At 37.4% G+C, this 21,422-nt stretch overlaps 1 protein-coding gene across 1 annotated transcript; it reads right to left on the bottom strand.

Annotated features, from left to right (window-relative positions):
* Positions 1-6,675: 6,675 nt before the first annotated feature.
* LOC100313707 (PR domain containing 6-like protein) lies at positions 6,676-14,275 on the bottom strand. The gene is made up of 9 exons (NM_001168162.1): positions 14,225-14,275; positions 13,849-13,959; positions 12,744-13,028; positions 11,317-11,603; positions 10,664-10,809; positions 8,810-8,916; positions 8,096-8,520; positions 7,703-7,839; positions 6,676-7,190 (listed from the first exon to the last, which is right to left on the bottom strand). Exons 3-9 carry the CDS (start codon positions 13,000-13,002, stop codon positions 7,028-7,030), a joined length of 1,524 nt encoding a protein of 507 aa, NP_001161634.1. The 5' UTR covers positions 13,003-13,028; positions 13,849-13,959; positions 14,225-14,275; the 3' UTR covers positions 6,676-7,027.
* Positions 14,276-21,422: the final 7,147 nt, after the last annotated feature.

Below are 21,422 nucleotides of genomic sequence, written 5' to 3'. Positions count from 1 at the left end.
TGCTGAAAACAACCTTCCTCGAAAATAGAGGAAATAAAATCCGCGCGATAGGTATTTCACAGTAGCATGAGACTGTTCTATTTATGGTAAAAAAAAAAATTGACTGATTTAGCTTCAATCTTGATGGAAGGATTAATCATTATGTGTAGTTGATGTACGCCAGTTTGTACATTCGACTCAAAGGGACGACTGGTGGCCATTTTGCTTTGACAAATTCTATCCCAGACATACATCCCATCACATGTATCGATCGATTCACTTCAAACTTCATACATCATACAACACACATATATACACAGTAATGTTATCATCCGATCAAAGATGTCTGACTTCCGACCATTTTAGTTTGACATGTACGGAACCTGTTCTCGGCATGTGTTGTCCGATTTTGTTCAAACTTTATGTAAAGATTAACTAGCATGGTAAGCTGATGCACGTCTGGCGGCCATTTTGCTTTTTGACAAATTCTATTCTAGACGTACCTGTTTATCTCGAGTATTTCGCTTCAAACCTCATACCTAGATTGTACAGCATGGCACACGTACACTAAGTTTGTCATCTAATAAAAAAAATGGCCGACTGCTGACTATGTTAGTTGTGAACACTGATATCCGATATGTACACAACCAAATCTTGGACATGCGTTTTTTAATGCACTGCAATCGGTCATTTCGAAATGTCTGGAACCATTCTCTCACTTGTGTAATCTCTTTTTCAAAATCACTTACCTCAATTGTTCATTCGTATAACTTATTAGGCCATTATATGAACAATAAGAATGGCAATTGACATTTTTTTACTACTCATAAATAAAATAAATAAATAAATAAGTGGAACTGTTTATTCCTGTATCTTACCCCAGCAACCATACAGCGTATGTATTTGAACCAGGCAAGATTTGATACTTTTCATTGTCGGATACAAATGCATATGTTTATATCAAGTTCTAGGTCCTATTATAAAATAACTGATCCGACCAGTAATTTCGAAATGACATTGATGGTTCTTATAAATTTCCTGCTGGTACAAACTCGGTCACTGTACTCTTGTATTGTTATTTTGGAACTTTTGGCACAAAATTAACAACCATATGTCCTATCAGTCGAGTTCAATTGTTCAGACCACAAACGAACGTATGTCAGTGTTCGGCGGACTATGACATTCTTGGCGGGGTGGGGGCTACTGTACGAGTTTCAAAAGAAAAAAAGAATTATTATATTCCCACATTATACTCTTGTAACTAGTTTAAAATTTATTTAAATTATTATTCAAACGAAGCCGGTTTTGAACCAAACGTCATTTTAGGATTTCAGGTAGTATGTAGTTAGGATATTTTTTCAGCTATCAGAAAATAATTATATCGACTGTTAACACAGTTATGTTTAAGTTCATGTTCAAGTCATCTTGGTACTGTATTTACTTTATTTTTTACTCTATTCGTAACTGTTCAAACAGCGACATTTAACAGTTAGTACACACAATTACACGGAATCATAAACATAACCTAGGCAAAAGAAATATTAGTATAATAAGTTGAACAATTTGTTTTTAAAAGTAAAGAGATTTATCGGTAAAATCAAAGGAATTTCGGAAATTATTAACAGCGTTGTTGAAAGCTAAGAAATACGTAGTAAAAAGATATATGAATGCGGAGAAAATCAGATATAAAAAGACGTTCTTTCGGAGGACATCAAAATGAATTTCTCCTAATATATAGGATAAGTCATGTATGTTATTAATACATTTGAATAATAATATTAGGTCTGGAACATGTCTAAGAGATTCAAGTGTGCGTGAAAAGGTATGCGAACTCTGTAGTATAAATATTTGTATCCGTTCAAGTTTGACTATTAAGTATTTCTGCGGCGATGACCAGACATGAGATCAGTACTCCAGGATACTGCGTACAATAGAAAGCTACAGTTACTTTCAAACTCAAAAATCACCAAAAATATAACACGAGATCGAACATTTTAAAAGCGTTGGTAACAATAACAACAATGCGTGTACTAAAATTCAGATTCTGAGATGATAATATGATATCTAGGTATTTGACAGAGTTGAGTCTGCCAATGCGAATGCCACTATTTCTTAACAATTATAGCTGTTTCTTATGAAAAAAAGTTTCAGTTTCCATCGCTGGCACTAACGAGTACAGGAATTAAAGTTGTCTTGCACAACGTGGTTACAGTCAGTTTTTCTAATAACAACATTGAATGATTACAAATCGTCGGCACTTGACACATCTGGTCTGGTTAGTGATGTACACAACAGAAACCAATAGAAACTCGTGTACCCCGCGTAAGCACTTATTTGCGTTAGTTTAATGAGATGTTACGCCCTAAGTGTAAATGCGCTGTTCGGTTCATGAGATTATATATGCATGATTTCCATTTGATCATATAATACACGACTAACTATTGTTGTTGTTGCGAATACGCATAGCTACATTTGTAATCAATTTGACGTATATTCGGAATTGTCTGTACTTTTCTTATACCACTTTAAATAAATGATTATTATAACCACGGACATTCTAGAACGCCCATTTGTCAATTGGAGTTCATCTGGTTGGGTGAAAACGGAGTTTGTTTCTTTTTCTAACTTACGTATTACATAAAGTTGTTTTTTCTCATTTTCATTGCATCATGTAGGCCATATCACTCAAGTAAACGGTACCTCGAAAAACGTAGTTTGTACAGAAGGCAGGCATTAATAAATTAGGTAGTTGTTAAAAATAACTTATTTTACTTTTGTAGTGAGTTTCATGCCTTTGCCCGGAGGGGATTTCGTTATGCGCACGTGCCTACTCGTACCTGCGCAACTACACGCTAATAATATAGTTGGACGCAATTTTCGCTAAGACCTTGACTTGAAGGACACCTCAAACAATACGAAAGTAAAATTCAACACATATGAAGCTTGCTGTACAGTCTCACTCAGTTCTATTTACGGCAATGTGCCCCCAGCCTCTATATTAAATAAACTTGTATGCTTGCAGAAAATATAAGTTAAGGCAATGTACTGTGGCTACTTTATTTCCACGACTTCGCTATTTCCACTGAAAAGATGAATAAGTGAAAACACATTTTTTTTCCTTATACATTTGTTTGTTTTTTACTCAGCTCATCGAAAATCAGTGACAATAAAATTCAACAAAAACCAAAATGTATTTCAGCGAGAATTGATACCGGCTAAATATATAACTGTATTGTCTATATTGTCAATAGATCTCGTGAATGACCCTAGATGTGGGTCTATGACTCTTCTTTTGTCGATCTTTGTCTTTATGATACTATTTTATTAATAATTTAGTACATTTGGGGTTCTTAATATTGTTTTTTTCCTTCGGATATTAGAATTTTATCGAGACAGAAAGATCTCGGTCACTCTCATAGGCTTGCATAATATAGAGGTGTGACGAAATTAAATATTGAAAATAAAATTCGACAAAACACACTATTTTCTCGTATCACACCATCGAACTTTCAACAGTCGATAATAAATATGTTTATTGAACACTCGCTGACAAATTCTAACTGACAAAAAAACGCGATAGATCGATTTTAGGATTTAGGTCGTTATCACGTATGTAATTCCGGTGGCACACATGTTTTTTCAGGGCGATATGACGTCACTGTAGTTACCGGTAGTAGGTATTACTAGGGTAATTATGTACTCTCGACATTTATTTGGGAGGAATGCACAAAAAGGTGTTGTTCCACGTATCTACGAACATTTAAACAAATAGACACGATACCAACAAGCCTATATGGTAGCAGACAAAATTTTCTTGGCGTTTTCGCTGTTCCACTTCTCCGGGAGAAGTCCTACAGTGACGTTAATTGATAATCGTAAACCAGCGAGGGAGAGAGGGACACTGTCTTCTTTAGACTCCTACTGTAATGGCACGGTGGTAACACACGTTTCGAATTACACCAAGAGTATCTCTATGAGTTATAACGGTATTACATGCATGGTTACCAGTCTCAGGAGTATACGTGCGTCATGTTTGGAAAAAAAAGAATACATAAAATTGATATTAGCAAATTGCCATTTGAAGTCAATTTATGATTTACTATGATTTACAAAGAATTCTTTTGTATCCTCGGGGCGGACATCCGGGCATTTTCACCGCCTGGCAACCCGCGGCGGTGAAAACAAAGGCCCAAAACTCGCAGAAAACGGTACTTTGGGATAACTGTTGAGACTCCTCTGAACAGTGTAACAAGATTAGCCCTACGTGTGTAACATATATAAATTGGGTTGTTCGGGATTACTTCAAAGTTGAGTTTGTGTTGTTTTCTCGAATTTTCACCGGCTCGACCGGCGTTCCACAGCAGCGCGCACAGAGCCCATAGAAATGCATGTACAGTGGTGCGCGTCTTAGCAACGTGGAACGTCCGTGACGTAGCTCCGCCCCGAGGATAACAATGACATAACTATTATCTGGACAAATGGCAGGGCCTGAATATTCCCACATGCGAACGAAGTCTGATTTATGTGCTACAACATCCCCATTACAACCTGTTTTAGGAATTAAAACCAGGCACCACACTGGTTTCCCCTGATCATAGCCTCATATAATACTGTCACAATCTGTAATTAATTATTTATAAATATATAGTATATTCTGTTATTAAAATGACTTATTTTAACATATTTTTCATAACTTAGAAAAGAAACAATCTCGCGTTACTGTAACTGTTCTGCTAAATCAGTCAGCGATGAGGAAGATAGCATTACGAGTGGGCTGCTTGGTGGCAGATAGAGTTTCAACGAACAGTTCTCAGTTCACCTACTATATGAACGGGACAGCAGGAAAAAAGAAGTGACAATTTCATGCCTAAGATTTTATTAAGTGACTTTCCTTTATTCTGTTACTTAGAATATCCATATAAAAAGTAAGATCACTGTACTATTTCTTACAGCTTTCCGATTAGAATTGTTAATTAATGGAACTCACTACCTTTCTCGCTAAACTTTCCTTCAAACATATAAAATATAATTGTAGATATTTTGTTGCCATGCTACTCAAATGAGTGTTTGAACCATTAAAAAATAGCAATGCGATATTTTTGAATAATATTTGCCTTGGAAAGCTTTAGGTGAAGTGTATATTTAGTTCGTTATTGTGTCTCATCAGATTCATTCGTGTTTAGTAGTGTCTACTTCGAATGAATGAAACTATTTCACCGAGCCCCCTACAAATCTACTTCGTTATTCCATTTACAATGTCTAAAAAAGAAGTGAAAAGATTTGATGCGCGCCTGCTTATTTCTTTGATTGATCATTTTAAAATACACGCTTTGCATATCAATAGATGAATAATGGAGTAGCTGCATTATTATTTTTTTAAATGGTCATGACATCTTCTGTGACTAATGTTTTGACGTCCAGTAAATTGAAGATGATAGCCTCGGGTAAACATCTAAAGATGTTCTAAATATACCTCAAACTTAACTGTCTGATTCATTAATTATTTAATTTAAAAATACGTGATAATATGCATCACCACAGTGTGGGTTGTTAATTTTGGCCACTGTTCGAAGCATGTTCCATTTATGATAGAGTTTTGAAATTAATTTGATATACTTAAAGATTTTATAAAATAAAAAAAAGGTCATTTTAATTAACATGTGTCCACAAAAATCCTACTACATCTTTAAAAACAGGCCCTGAGTCATGACAGGTCATGACAATTACACGGACTTAGTCAGCATATCTTTTTCCTTCTACTAGTAACCACTCGCACTTAATATATTATCTGAATTATGGCAAAAAGACAACTTGAACGTGTCATTTCCTCCACTCATGGGTAAGCGTTCTTGACGCATTCGTAGCGACTATGCAGAGGAGGGCAAGGATTATTTTCGTTCAACGTAATTGCAATATTTTTTTGTTCGTACAACGTAAATAGAAAACATAAATTCCGTAATTCTGTAATCACAGGCTAGACGTACAACGTAATCATTCAATCAAATATTTTTTCGTACACTGTAAAAATGTGTAATTTTTCTCGGTACGTACAAGAATTTACATCCAAATAAAAAAAGTCGTAAAGAATAATCCAGGGAAATTACATTTTCGAAACTGTAAAACGACTAGATGACACAATTCACTGCAAAATTTACGTAAAATTTTCACTGTAAAAACGTCTTTTTTTCCTTGTAAATTGTAAAAACCCGTTTTATATCCCGTAAAACCGTACCAGCTACCTCCTTGCCCCCCTATGTACGTTTTGATTTCATTTACCAAACAGAAGTGAAACACTCGGACGAGTTAGTACGCGCGTGGTTGCATTAATTGGGTCGTTGAGGTACCTCGATTGAAAGCATGTACATTATATTCTGCAAGAATCCCTATGATCAGTCGAATAGTTTGCCATTGTGATGACGCCATTGTGTACTAACCGGCTTTCGATACTGAAGGGTGGACCCAATGCGGGCACTACATAGGGAGAACACGATTAAAGTCCTTGGTTTGGTTATTAGTCCGCCAGCGGCAAAACTCACTTGTTTGGCGTACCATAAGGTTATGTGTGTTATATTTGGATTTACGGCTATAATTGTGGGTACTTTGTGTCCGGGTCCCAGGTGCGTTCGATGGAACAATCGGCGGAACAGGTTGGGTGAGGTGGTGCGCGGGAGTTGGTAAGACAGAAACGTCCCAGAATTTTGTTTTGGAAAACTCTTACGTTTATTCCTTGTAGTTTATATTAAAATTGAAAATAACAATTAAAGTATCGGATAATATATATAATATTTTATAACATTTCGATACACTTTAAACGAAAATGTCGCACAAAATGTCGACGCAAGACAAACTACTCCTAAGCAGCAAATGAGTTGTAGTCTGTTTAAAATAAATTATTTGTAACGAATAATTGGCATTTGAATAGATAAATAAATAAAATAAACATGTTACTTGAAACAATATGAGAGTTGCATAGGTAAGTGATATTTTGAATACAATCTTGTTTTAAATTTAAGTTAATTTCTTGTAAAAATGTCACTATATACAAGGATCACAGCTCTTGATCGGTGTTTCCGGTTATCGACGGAATGTTGTTCATTTCATTGTGCGATGAAATTTTATCAGGAGTCTGGCGAGAGTTACATTCACTTGGAGTACGCTGGTGTCGGCTTAACTGAGACGCCTGGGTAAAAGACCTGTCACACTTGTCACACCTGTTGTTTAAAAAAAATAAGAATTATTAGTAAGTCAAAAAATATTCAAAACATCAAGTACATCGAAGTCAGAAAAATCATGCATGCTATGAATAAGAGAGCTCCCCCACCCTAACTCTACCATAACCATCCAATGCCCCGATTTTATTTGATTTATCTATTTTGTATTACCGGTAATTTTATTTGTCACCGATAATGGCCGTTGTAATGGTTAATTGTGTAATAATCGTTGTAGGTTTGTGCACCGAGAGCACATTGGGTATGGCATTTATGCCCATGTCATTTATTTCGAATTCGGGAATAGATAATTAAGAGCTTGCGCAGTATAGGTTGTTATAGATAATGTGCGATTGCTTCTAATCCAATCTCCGTCCACATTTGAACATTTGAGATTGATTTATAAATGTGTATGAATATATTTTTGAGAATAGACGTGCCTTTGCTGACTTTTAAGGTATTACACGAATTCGATATGCAAGAATTGTTGAAAATCATCAACACATCCAATTTACCTGAAAGGCTTTTCGCCTGTATGCGTTCGGATATGGTTGTTTAGCGTTGTAGCACCGGCAAAAGCTCTTCCACAAAATCCACATTTGAATGGCCTCTCGTTGGAGTGGGTCACAACATGGTTACGTAACTCAGAAGCCTGTAGATGTAATGAAATACGAGATCGTCGTTGAAATATGTGAACACGCGGAACCTTGTAACACCTTGTCTCATGGGGATGGAATTATCCGGAATGTGGTGCGGAAACCCACCACTGACTGATACGGTTTAAGTTTTTCTGGGAGACCAATTTACACGGTCCATTTGTTCTCAAACAATAAAAAAAACAAAAAAAAAAAAAAAACGATTCTGTGTATAATCAGACCAGCCATGTGTCAAATATATCTTGTATTTACCTGAGCAAATGAGCTTGGACAGTGGCCGCACTGATAAGGCTTATCTGGATTCTTGGGACATATGTGCATCTGTAGCATTATTCTTTGGGTGAAAGTTTTAAAACACTGCCCGCATCTCCACATGTTCCAGTCTGTGAAATCCGACCCATGGGAGATGGTATTATTGTTCTTGTTAGAAAGGGTTGGACTCACGTCGACCATGGGTTTGGAGTTGAACACACTGCCGTTCGGTGACAAACTGGCGTCAGAAGCTGGAGACATGCTGTCGTCACACTCCGTCTTGACGTCGATGATGTTATCGTTGGAATCAGCGCGTTCTCGGTGTACCATAGTCCTCTTGGTGACGCCATTGCCGATGAACGTGCAACAGGACGCGTTGTATGACTTCCCTTTCTCACCCAGTGGCGATGATGGAAACGATGTCACTGATAAATATAATTATAAAACAGAATTAAACTAAGTTAATACACTGCAACGATAATTTATTCCATCATTGAATCACTACTAGTACAGTTGTTTAATTTATTGGCGCAAAGAAAGCGAATTGAGCTCGTATGTGTATGAATTATTTATATCCTCTTGTAATACTAGCGTGATCACGTTTTCATGGGATAATCCACAACAATAATTTGTTTAGTCATAATCTCTCGGGTAATTCCATATCATTTTCCGTATTGTGAGGAATAATGCGGACGACATTATACGATTACTCACTGTCTTTGTCCGGCACCGTTAGCGATATTGGAATGCCCATGAATTGTGTGTAGCGGTCATCGTACCAAACCAACAATTCCATTCCTTTGTGAATTTCCCGACACACTCTAATTATGAGAGAAGATAATATATCATAAAATTAATACAATAAAATAATTAAGAGATCTCGGTTGACTTTTACAGCTGCACATGCCCAAGCGCTTGGTAGCTAGATGGGGGAATTTGAAAAGCATTACGAATAGATCGTCCCACACGGCTTCACAGCGCCTAGTGTTAGAAACAAAAACCTCGCTTAAGATAAAATAGCAGTGATGTAGACAATTTGGAAACAAATGAGGGTGGTGTGTAATGTTCTTTGTAATTTTTTTCGTCAAAGACACCTGTTTACTTTTCTCTTATGTCCCGACTTCGGATATGACAGATATAGTAATCAATACCGCATTTTAAATGCTTTTCGTGCTATTATAATGTACATTGATTGAAACGAAGAAAATAAATGAGGGCCGGCACGTGCCAAGGGGGTATACAATGTACTAGCATCGATAAGCTGATCAAATACAAACGTAGGAAATTGATTACGCGTTGAATGTGTTTTCTTTTCAAGTTCACTGAGTTCAAGTACAGTTTATTAGTCCTGGTGGCACCCGAGCCGGGTGCACAAGACTGCGCGAGACTGTTGCCCAGGCAGTAGTACACCGGGACGTAGCGAGCCAACACTTCAATTTGTGACCACGTTTATACCGTTGTTCGTATTGTTTTCTATAATGGATAAATATTAATAAAAAAATATTTCATTTGTTTGGTACATTCTCTTCCACTGTATGCAAGTGCCCTGGCTCATTAGCTTGTTTTCTTTCGAGTCCTCCTATTTCGCATATTTAAAATCTCGACTAATCACCAGGGAGTTAAGAAGTAAAAATGAAATGTACATATTGATTGTCAACACCTGCTACAATGAAATCGTCAACGGCCTCTTTAAGATCGAGTGTAATTGACGCGTTAAATATTGTTTTAGGATTATTTTTTTGTTCACTTCCGCCATAATTGTCTCAGTGCCGCTTTTTATTCATTGATGTTCGCATAAAGCGGCCTGTGGTCGTGTATCTCTGCTATTTACTTTCTCGAACTATTCGGTTTGAGGCGATTACGAGTTTAAATCACAGCAATAAACATGGGCTATAATTGAACTTGACGGTCTCTTTAAATGAAACACATGTGACGCATTCATCGACCGTGACACACTCTAACCAAAAATGTGGATTTGGGGGGGGGGGGGTAGTGTATGTTGTCCGAAACTAGCAGTTCAAGAAATTAAAGCAAAACAAAAACTAGTTTCCAAAACGAAAAGAGTATTAGTACCACAGTTCTGACGTAGCGTCAATCAAAAAGCAGTCGTGGTTTGAAATTTATCGTGGATTGCTGTCCGATTTTAGTATCCGCCCGCAACAAAGTACACAGTTGTATATGAGTATGGCTTCTCAAACGGTCCGAACATATGCATACCAGCAAACCAGCAATATGCGTGTATTTTAACCCTCCATTGAGCCCCTTGTTTAAACACCCGTTCCAAGCATCGCGGCGGAAACGTGACAGGAAATCTTATTAATTTTCTGAAACAAGAGTAATTTATTTAATCTTGGGAGTAGCTCGAGGACTGCAACTTAAATGTTTGCCGTTACCCCCGGGCCCTTCGCAGTATTCGCATGTACGGGTTTACCCCCTTATGCAGTCAAGTTTACGAGCCACGGCGTACAGAAAGATTGAAATGGAGTTACAACGCAGCGGTGAAGTCGGAACAGCCATACCGAGTGAAGTTGTTTAGATAATTAAATCTCTAAAACGCATGCAACGTACCTGTAATAGATGATCCCATTATACTGCACAACGCATAGATTCTGTTCCCGTCGACTGCGGGCGCATCGGATATACCTCATCCAGCTTGATGTACGTTCGTTGGCACCGTTCACGAAATAGTCGACTTCTCCATCATCATTGTATACCTGAATCGAAATAACATCAAAACGAAGATAAATACATGTTCTATTGTGGATTGCTTTCGTAATAATGCAACGATGCAGCTTTTTAAGATTGTGAAGAACAGGTTTCGGACGACGTAATGTAGTTCATGTTGTTCTTGTGTTGTAAGTGACATTTTAATGACGCAGTTCTATTGACGGAGATCTGGAATTAATGAAATCGCCTGTTCCCCCAACATTCCCACAATTTTACAAGCTTTGAAGGACACGGTCAACAACTTGAACTTGGCCAAGTGCATGGATATCAAAACGTTCATCTCACTATTGGTAATCAATATCATTATTTAGATGTCAATGCACTTTATTTGTATTTGCCAAACGGCACCGCCAGGAATTTATTGTCGAATTTAATGTTACATATTTTTACAATCACGTTTCGGTTCATGGTCATTATCAAACGCATTATTAAGCTGTAAAAATCGCTCTGATGGAAGAGATTTCCAGATGATCATTTGTTTATAATTTTCTTACCTCCCATAAATGCTTAGTGTTGTTAACATTTTTTATTTCATCGGTGCTCACTTTTTCGCCCTCGAACGGGCCAATCCACGCTCCGACTGGTATTCTCTGCTTTGCACACACTCCGTATAACTCTCCGGGAATACTGCTCGTACACAAGGCAAACTCGTCTGGTAACGTTTTCACGGCGTAGGGAGTGTGCGTCATTGTTGGATCGGCGTTGACCAACTTTCGCAGAGAGTGGAGCGGGCCGTGCATTGGACATTCACCGCGATGACTTTCTTTGCATATATCACACCCTGTCGAAATAAAATTAACAGACTACGATTTAATAATAGCTAATCATTTCTGTGGGTTATTTGCATACAAACAAAACCCGTGTGTGCAATAGTAATGATGGGCGAGCTATTTAAGAAACAGCACAAACAGTGATGGTAGGCTGAGGACGTATGTTTACCTTTCTTTGAGCACGTCGGCAAAAAGTACTAAAACAGTTTAAAGACATGGGCATTGATATTTTACAAATAAAAATCGTAATTTCAAACTTAACTTGTTGTGCTCATGCATCGCTGTTTGGACTTTCAGACAAAACGTAATACAGATGTTAATTAGCGCGGTTAATTAGTGATGGTAATTAGTAAATTACGTGCACACTTTAGAACAAAGTGACAATGTGGTGATTTACTCACTGGTGATTTACTTTTCATTGGCGAAGTGAAAGGTGCATAATATAACAAATACAGCAACGAATATTCCTCATTTGTATTTTTCTGTGATTTTCACCATGCTGAGTGACAAAACACAACACACACCAGGACACTATCCCAAACGTGAAAGGATTTCAAAAGTTTTGAACTGAGTAAAATAAGATTGTGTGTGTGATATTTCGAGATAGTGAACGCCTATTTGAAGTTTTATTTCGTTGTGGCTTTTGTTCAGAGTGAAGTAGATTTGAAGATTTGGAAACAAAAACATTAAAATTCAAAAATAAAAATAAAAATAAAATAACAAGCTCAACTGCCTAGTGCGTTAAACTCTGGCCCAAACTGGCTAATATTTGGATTTGAAACAAAGAAAGAAACCAATTCATTATTTGTTATTCAACACTCGTTTATGTACTGTTTATAGCAAAGAACATACCGTATGTTCACCCGCTGTATAATTGGTTTCTGAAATTACTCGGTGTGAAACATATGATAGAAAATTGAACAAGCATGTATTCTTCCCACGAGACACGTGTTAGCCATGTTCTCGTTGTAATTCTATTGGAGTCTACCTCGCGATACACAATGGTAGCGTTGTATTTCGTGGTTTGGACACGTGGCGCGTTACCACCCCGGGCCCGCTAAGTTCCTGCAGTATGATTAATTATATTGAACATAGTTGTTACATACTAATCTATCAACACGACCGATCGAACAGAAAGTGTGCGTACTTACACAATTGAATGGAGTCGCTGCCGACTTCATCTTTAGTTATTATTGGCGTCGGCGGCGTTGTTGTTTTGGATGGCAAAGCAACTGGGACCATTTTGTTGTAACCGTAAAGGCAATAGTAAAGATCGTCGTATGTGAAGGATGTGACGTAGACGTTATTGTTCGTTGCGTATCTGCCTTTCACGTTTGGCATTGTAACGGCCCTTTTCTTGGCGCTGGTCACCGTATAGGGGCTGCTCGCACATACGCGCTGAAATGCCATTAATACAGCCTGTCGTAGTAGGTCCACTGAAAAAAAAGTGAAAATATAATTTTTAACTAACAAATTGTCAATGTCGTCATGATTAGACACGCATTTGTATTTTCATATATATATTTTTTTAATTTCACAAGCTTGAAAATTTGCGTGCTCCATGATGTTGAAAAGTGTTATCTGTGGAACAATAGCTGCATGAGTTGTGTTGACTATTACAGTATTGTTTCCATGACTATGTAGAGAGAACAATAACGGCAGCATAAGTTCTAGCGGGACCCCAGAAGTTCAAGCGAGACCCTAATCTTCCCCTCCAGCCCTTTTTTCTAGTTGACATGATCCATTAGGACCATGTGATAGGGACAATTCCCTCTACGCCCCTAAATTGCATGGCCCGACATAGCACCGATGGTAGTCACGTGTATTATGTTAGTTGCGATGAACACTAATCATCTTCCTATGCCAATATGTATTGTTAAGCTAGAATAAGTGAACTTGATTATACGAGTGTTCGTTATTATCTAGTTCATTTTCTTTACATTTAAATTTGAAAGCATTCCAGATTCCAGAATGCCTGCATGTGCACACACAATGTTATTGCGCTAGGCGCGGAGCCATTGATGGGACATGCGTTAATCGTGGTCAACAAATCGGGAGGTGGTCGTCGGTTGGCCGTTATTTCACTTGAAAATAAAATAAAATAAATAAATCTAATAAACTACTTATGCATAATTTTTAACTCCCGACTTTGATACATATTTGAAATGAACAATATCTTAATCCACTTTCGTTTAGTATCGCCCAGAAAGAAAAACACAACCAAGAAATAAAAAAATGTAACTTAGTGTATAGTACCTTAAATATATTCGCCTCGGACAAACTTGACACTGGAATGGTTCGGTCAGGCGAATACTAGCTTGATGAAAACACACTTTTGGGAAAAGTACACTCCTTGCAAACTTTAGTCTAGGAAGGAAAAAAAGCGAACACTTCGGCGTGAGCGTCGTCGACACTTTCGTTCGCCAATTCGATACTCTGACACTCAAGCGATATGAAGTCACATATTAAAAATTGGGTATTTCGAGCGCTCATAAAATAAGTCGGGGATGTTACGATGTGAAACCAAAAAACTCGTTAAAATCATCAAACGAATAACGACTGGAAAATCCTCCGACGAAGATGGACTGTACAGAACAAATTACACAGCGAGCGCATGGAATGTATCACTTACTTTTTTCACCCTACAAGTGTCAAATCCGGCAGAGGCTTTCTTGGGAGAGCCAACTGGACGAATGACCTGCAACACGAATGTCTGCTCTTTTTAAAACCCCCGATGAATGAAAAAGCTAAAAATATGCATTTTTTTCTAAAACGAAGAGCCGCGAGATCTTGATAGTGGTACTTCAGTTGTTATTCTAATTTTTAACGATGTCTCATTTTGCTCACAATGACCATACCCGCAACTCGTTGAATTGGCAACGAGGCTTGTCTAAAAGAGGGCATGTTGCAGTTATCTAAAACATAACCATTTCTCGACTGACATACGCCCGTCGCACGTCGTTAGGGTTGCGGTGCAAACAGCCTAGATGCCAGCGGTGGACCACGGCACTCGCCGCCCGCCAAATGGTTCACACTTGCTAGAAATAAACGACGTAACTGCATTCTGACAGGGGAGTGTTTCATTTCAGCAGAGAAGAAATACTCCACTTGAGTGCATCCATCGATTCTTTCTTTTGACATTTCAAACAAAAAGTTTGATTCCACCATAGTGCGATAAGGTTGAGAAAATCAGACAAAAACATAACCTAAAATTGTCCTAAATTAAATTTTCTTAAAACATAAAGTACGTTCAAAATAATAAAGCCAATGAGCACACATCCAGTCCAACTTGAACGGCGATCCCAAAGACAAACAGAACTAATCCGGTAGTTTCACTCCGGTGTTGAAGGAAAACACACGTTACCACCTAATTTGTTACCGTCATCACCTTCTCATGTCAACTATTGACGAAAATAAAAACAGGGAATTAAACAAATAAAACATATATAACATAATTACTTTCTAAACGCTGAAATCCGATCAGTTGTCATATAGCAGATTTTTTGAGGTAATCGTTAACATGGTTGGAATCACGCACGGGGCTTGTCCTCTTGTGATTATACCGTACACGGACACTGGGATATCAACTACGACCGATCACAAAACGGTTTATCACAGAATCTGAATGTTGCGGTGAAATCCGGGTGCTGAGCCGTAAGCCAGCATAGTCATGGAAAGCCGCCTCGGTGCAACATCGCAGTTAAGACTATTTTACAACTGCGGATCGGAATGTCCCAGTGATCGGTTTAGTTGACTTGTTTGGCGAAGGTGGCATGAGTCTATGTGACGGTTCGCAGGTGCCGCTCATTACGGTTCATTTATCGTGTTTTCCCCCCAAACGATCGAGGTGCCTGGATACCTACTTCTACCGGGTATCCACGCTCTGTTGCACTTTAAAAATAATATTAGCGCAAAATAATGAGAATTAATTCTTCTAGTTTCATTTTGCGTCATTTGGCACCGTAATGTTGATTACTCGATGTCGAAGTCAAATTGACCTCTCACTCGGATTCAGAAATACACATATTTTTTATTATATACTGGCTTCGTTCTGTACACGTAGGAGAGGCAAAGATTGAATTACTAGTACCCAGCAGTCTCGGACGAAAAAGGCGTTATTTTGCATATTCCGATCATTATTTATATTTTGTCAAAAAACAAATAGAATATTTATAACATTAAACAAATCCGTTTTCGACAATATTTTTGCCCTACCTTGAAGTTAGTATATAATCAGTCGTGATTGAAATAAGCAAAGTTCTACTTGAATACCGCCACCACGCATGAATTCTAAGAAATCTCAGTAGAATGTTCATGAAACTCGTCGAGGTACATTTAACATGTAATGATGACATAAACAACAGAAACTCGGCTGTCGAACCTTTTTTTCGCATAAGTAAGTAATTAAGAATATATGATGACAAGCTACCATCATGACTGGTCAGGGATTCGGAGATCGAAAGGTGTAAAATGCTTCTATGTGAGCGCAGGTCTGCGAAACCAACACACTTTAAGTCAAATCTGGTGATAACATTTGCTTATTCAGTGAAAATGTTCCAAGATTCTATGTTTTATCTAACCCGTATTCTCGAAAATATATACAATTATCGAAGAGACCAGCCCAAGGTGTTTCTAATATGCTTGAAAAGAAGCTCTAAACAAACAGACAAAAATACACAAAAGTGCATCCATCCGAACGCCACAGCTTTCTTCTCATATCATGTATATACTTGAAGCGACCATACGGACGAATACTGATCACGGACAGCTGGCGTCCGTGAAAATCTTCACGCACAGGTTTCAATCATTGTAATAGCGTTGTTGATAAGTGGCGGACCGCAGTCGTAGAGTAGTTTACCAGGATCAGCGAAAATCAAACTCTAATCTTTTCCTGATACATTCTCTGTCATGTCTACCATGTAATCATGTACGGTATAGTCTCCATGGTGATGACATTCATGATATTTCCGAGTTGCTATCATTTCCACGCCTTAGAACAACTCACAACATACTCAGTGGTTCCAGAACGTCTGTAGCTACGGGGGCCCCGTGACTAATTGGTCCCAGCAAACTGTGCAGTTCGAAGCCCCATAGTGGGATAGGATGGGGCGTTGTGGGCGTTGTTTGGTGTGTGTGTGTGTGTGTGTGTGTGTGTGGGGGGGGGGGGTCAAATAGTGGGGTGTTGGGCAGTTGTGTGGGTGTGAAATAACCGTGGCTGTAATTTTAAGCTATTTACGTTTACTGACCCGTGCATTACGGGTTCATTCAAAATATGCGGTGGTACATTTTTCTTAGCGACAGACCAATGGACTCTGTACTGGCCAGTGCCACGTATTATCTAATTTGCCTCACAGTGATCTGGGGGTTTACAAATCTTATGAAATCAAAACGTGCTTAAAGGCTTATTACCCGTGCACAGTATAATGAGGACAACGTGAATGTACAAAAAATAATAATAATACCTTCAGCACGCGTATCGCGGTCACATTGCAACCCGCCTCTTAGTATTCACAAATGCCAGCCCACAACATATTATAGTATGCGTGGTCGTTTGTTGCATGGTTTACATTGTTCTTAGCACAAAATATTATCAGATCAATTCTACCACGTATCACAGCAACATATCTTTTTTAATTCGCATCATTCGTGTATACTACCTCAAATCACTACATATACTAAGTTGTATAATTGTTTTTTAAACTTTGACCGCGCTCTGCATGGCGAGTGTGGTGTTTTAATAACAAATGGCGCTCCGTTCGTTGATAGTTTTGTAAAGTATGGCTTGTACACAATAGACTAGGTATAGAAGCCTGAAAAGTAGACTAACAATTTCTTTTTAGAGATTAGTTGCTTTACGAACAGCATGGTTAATGTGGCTGCACCGTACCCTGATCTAGGGAAGCATCTATTACTAGTATGCATATTCCAAATGTCATTTTTTGTAATGCCATCTTGACATTTTAATGATTTGATTAATTAACAATTAATAAACACTTACACATTCGACTTTTTAATTGTTTGACTGTATAACAAATGTATCCGCATCTTCTTAGCCCCTGCAATGTGACCAAATGTTTAACTTTACAACATACCTCATTCCACATGGAATGTGCTTTTCGCGGCTCTTTTTGCAAAATCAACGAAAATCTGAAAGACAAAAAAACAATGCTTGACATTATTGTACCGCTTTGTATTTATGCTTTTTGTTGATGTGTGTCACTTTTTCCTCAGCTCTATGAGGGTGAAGGGTAAAGCGTTACGGATTCTACTTGGCGGTATATTTGTTGTTATTAGTCCCAACAACAGAAGCTAGGACAGAGAATAGACATGGGGGTTATTGGTGTGAATGAATTTATAACAACACAGAATCATATCTACTGTATTTCAACCAGACGGTCTAACGCTCGCGGTGCCGGGGATAATACGGAGATAAGTACAACAATGATTATAGTTACAACGACTAGGGAATTAAAACAAATTACATTTTTGTATTGCTTACTTTTAATGTATTATAAAAGAACCATTATTAAATACAAAATACGCACCATATATACAGTGCATTGTAGGGCAACATGATTCGTAACACTGTGACGTCATACGACCAGCTCACTTTTTATCTATCAATGAAAGCCACATGTCATGCACCGATACCATTACGTATGTTCGGTCAAGTTCACAAGATTCATCAATTTCTTAGAGTTAAAAGTTCCGACCACTTGTTCCCTATTGTGAATTCATGATTTGCCACCGAATACGGATTGAACACATTTACTCTAAATAAAGGCGTTAATCGGAGGCGGCAATTTTCTGTTGACAACACGATTAAACCAGTAATATTTGTTGTGTTAGTCAGTACGATACGAGCACCGAGTATGCGTGATTTATGTAAATAAAGCCAGTAAATAACAAGAGCCTGCTAGTTTACAAACCCGATTTCATACTTCCTATACGCATACACAACCGGAGCTATTTTGTCGAAACGTTTTAAGGAAGGCCGCTGGCAAAATACTAACTAGTTCAGCTTTAGTCACAATCTCTGTAACGTGGTGGCCGCTAACTTTGAGTGCCGGTCGGGGTCGACCATCGATGACCAAACTCACCGAATACTAAAATGCTACTGTAAAACTTATTTTCACTTGCAATAAATTTCACTATTTTGATGTTTTGAGCAATTTCATTGGGTTATAAGTTCACAAACATAGCAGGAAAACAGTGGATTCTGTTGTTATTTCACATGTTTAATTAAGCGAAATTTAAGTTTTAGTAGCGAAACTGAAAACAATGAATAATTAATGTTTTACAGTATGTTGAGATTGTAAAGTGTTGGTATATTTTAACTCTGAACACTAGTAATTACCAATTTCAAGTTTGTATTTTTATGTATTCAATATTCCAGCGAAAAAATCAATTCGCAAAAATTCGCAATCGGCGGGAACTATTGAAGGTGATGTTAAAAAAAATCAATTAACAAATAAAATAAAATAACGTCAGCGTGATTATTAAAAGGATACACCGCCACCGCATGGTCATGATAACTATTTGAAAATTCAAAGACTCAGTTATCGCGCTTTATTATAATACCAATTGGTAATAAAAATCACGGATACATATAGGGGACACACACAGTACCGCGATGTCCGGTGGTCTAAGTTGTGTCTGTACCGCATTAGTGTTATTGATGTGGGCGTCACGCTTTAAGACAACGATTAACACGTCAATTGCTGAATATTGTATTTATAAATAACTTTGTGAGAGGAGGGGGGGGGCTACAATATATAATTTATACGAATATGAGCTGACCAAACAGACGACCTTCTTTTTAAAAAGTGTATTCGATTATTTATTCAGTTTTTCATTTAATTTATTTTATTTATTCACTGTCAGCTTTTTCAAAGTTTTGATAATTGCGAACGTCCACAGATAGTATTAAAAATACGATGTGCGTATAATTATAACAATACAAAAAAACAAATAAATAATATAGCACTAATAATATATAATATATGATATTAAAAAAAGTCCGCTGTATAATACATCAGATTTTAATTGGATCGTGAGAAAGAAAAATCCTGAACAACCACCCAAATAACTTTTTTTTTAACAATTTGTGATCTGTAGTCAAAATTGCGTCATTTTAAGATCATTATTTCCGAAGAACGAGGAAGGCAAAAATCTGCCAATTCTTCCAGTGTACATACCATCTCGTGCCACGATGTACATCGTCACACTTGATACTTCAAAATGCCATTTTTCGTAATGCCATCTTTATATTTTAATGATTTGATTAATTAAACTGAAAGTCAATAAACACATAAAAATGTGACTTCTTAATTGTTTGACTGCAATCTCAAACACACTTAATCGCATATTTTTCGAGTTGGCCCTTTCAATGATGTGACCAAATGTTTAACAGTAAAATACACCTCATTCCACATTAATGAGTTTTTTGCAAAATCACCAAAAATCTGAAAGACAAAAAAAAAAAACAACGCTTGATAATATTGTGTCGCTTTGTATTTATGCTTTTTGTTGATGTATGCCAGTGTCACTTTTTCCTCAGCTCTATGAGGGTGAAGGGTAAAGCGTTACGGAACGCTACTTGGCGGTATGTTTGTTGTTATTAGTCCCAACAACAGAAGCTAGGACAGAGAATAGACATGGGGTTGTTGGTGTGAATGAATCGATAACAACACAGAATCGTATCTACTGTATTTCAACCAGACGGTCTAACGCTCGCGGTGCCGGGGATAATACGGGGATAAGTACAACAATGATTATAATTACAACGACTAGGGAATTAAAATTACTACCGGTAGTACATTTTTGTATTGTTTATTTTTCAATGTATTTCACATGAACCATTATTTAATACAAAATACACACCACATATGCAGTACATTGCATGACGTCACACGACCAGCTCACCTCTTACCTATCAATGAATGGAATGACACGTGATATAATATGTCATCAGTGCACCGGTAACATTACGTACGTTCGGTCAAGTTCACAAGATTCATCAATTTTTTAGTAATATTCGTTTCAAGGTTCCGACCACTTGTCCCCTATTTAGCCACGCAATTGTGAATTCACGATTTGCCACCAAATAGGGGTTGAACAAACTTACTCCAATAAAGGCGTTAATAGTGGAACCAATTTGCTATTAACAAAACAATTAACCCAGTAATATTGTTGCGTAAGTCAGCGTGATACGTGTCCTGTCAATACACAAATAAGATAATGGCATCATGGATACTAAAAGGATACGCCGTCACAGCACGGTCGCGATAATTGTTTATTCACATAATTTCAATGGTCGGATAGTTTCAAAGACTTAAGTTCAAAGACTCAGTTATCGCGCTTTATTATAATATCAATGGGCTTTAAAAATCACGGAAACATATAGGGGACGCACACAGTACCACGATACCCGCCCCATGTGGCTGCCTGTACTCCGATAGTTTTGTTGATGTGGGCGTCACTTTCATGTTAAAACAACAATTATCATATCGTTGGATTCCGTGATTGATGAATATACTGTTTATAAATAACTTTTCAAGAAGAGGGGAGGCTACTATATATAATTTATACGAATATGAGATGAGCAAACAAACGACCTTCTTTTTTAAATGTGTATTCAATTTTTTTTTTATTTAATTTATTTTAATTTATTTTATTTTTTATTGCTGGCAGTTTTTCGAAAGTGTTGGTATCGCGAAAGTCCACAGATATTACAAAATGAGATGTACGTAATAATTATAATAATAATTTATATTAAGCACAACTAAAATATAATGTAAGAAATAAAACAAAAGTATCCGCCGTACAAT

The sequence above is a fragment of the Saccoglossus kowalevskii genome, chromosome 13 (genome assembly GCF_978046115.1).
Source record: "Saccoglossus kowalevskii chromosome 13, keSacKowa6.1, whole genome shotgun sequence".
Classification (NCBI taxonomy): Eukaryota; Metazoa; Hemichordata; class Enteropneusta; family Harrimaniidae; genus Saccoglossus; species Saccoglossus kowalevskii.
Note: the sequence above shows the minus strand (reverse complement) of the source record. Positions and strands in the feature narration are given on the sequence as shown.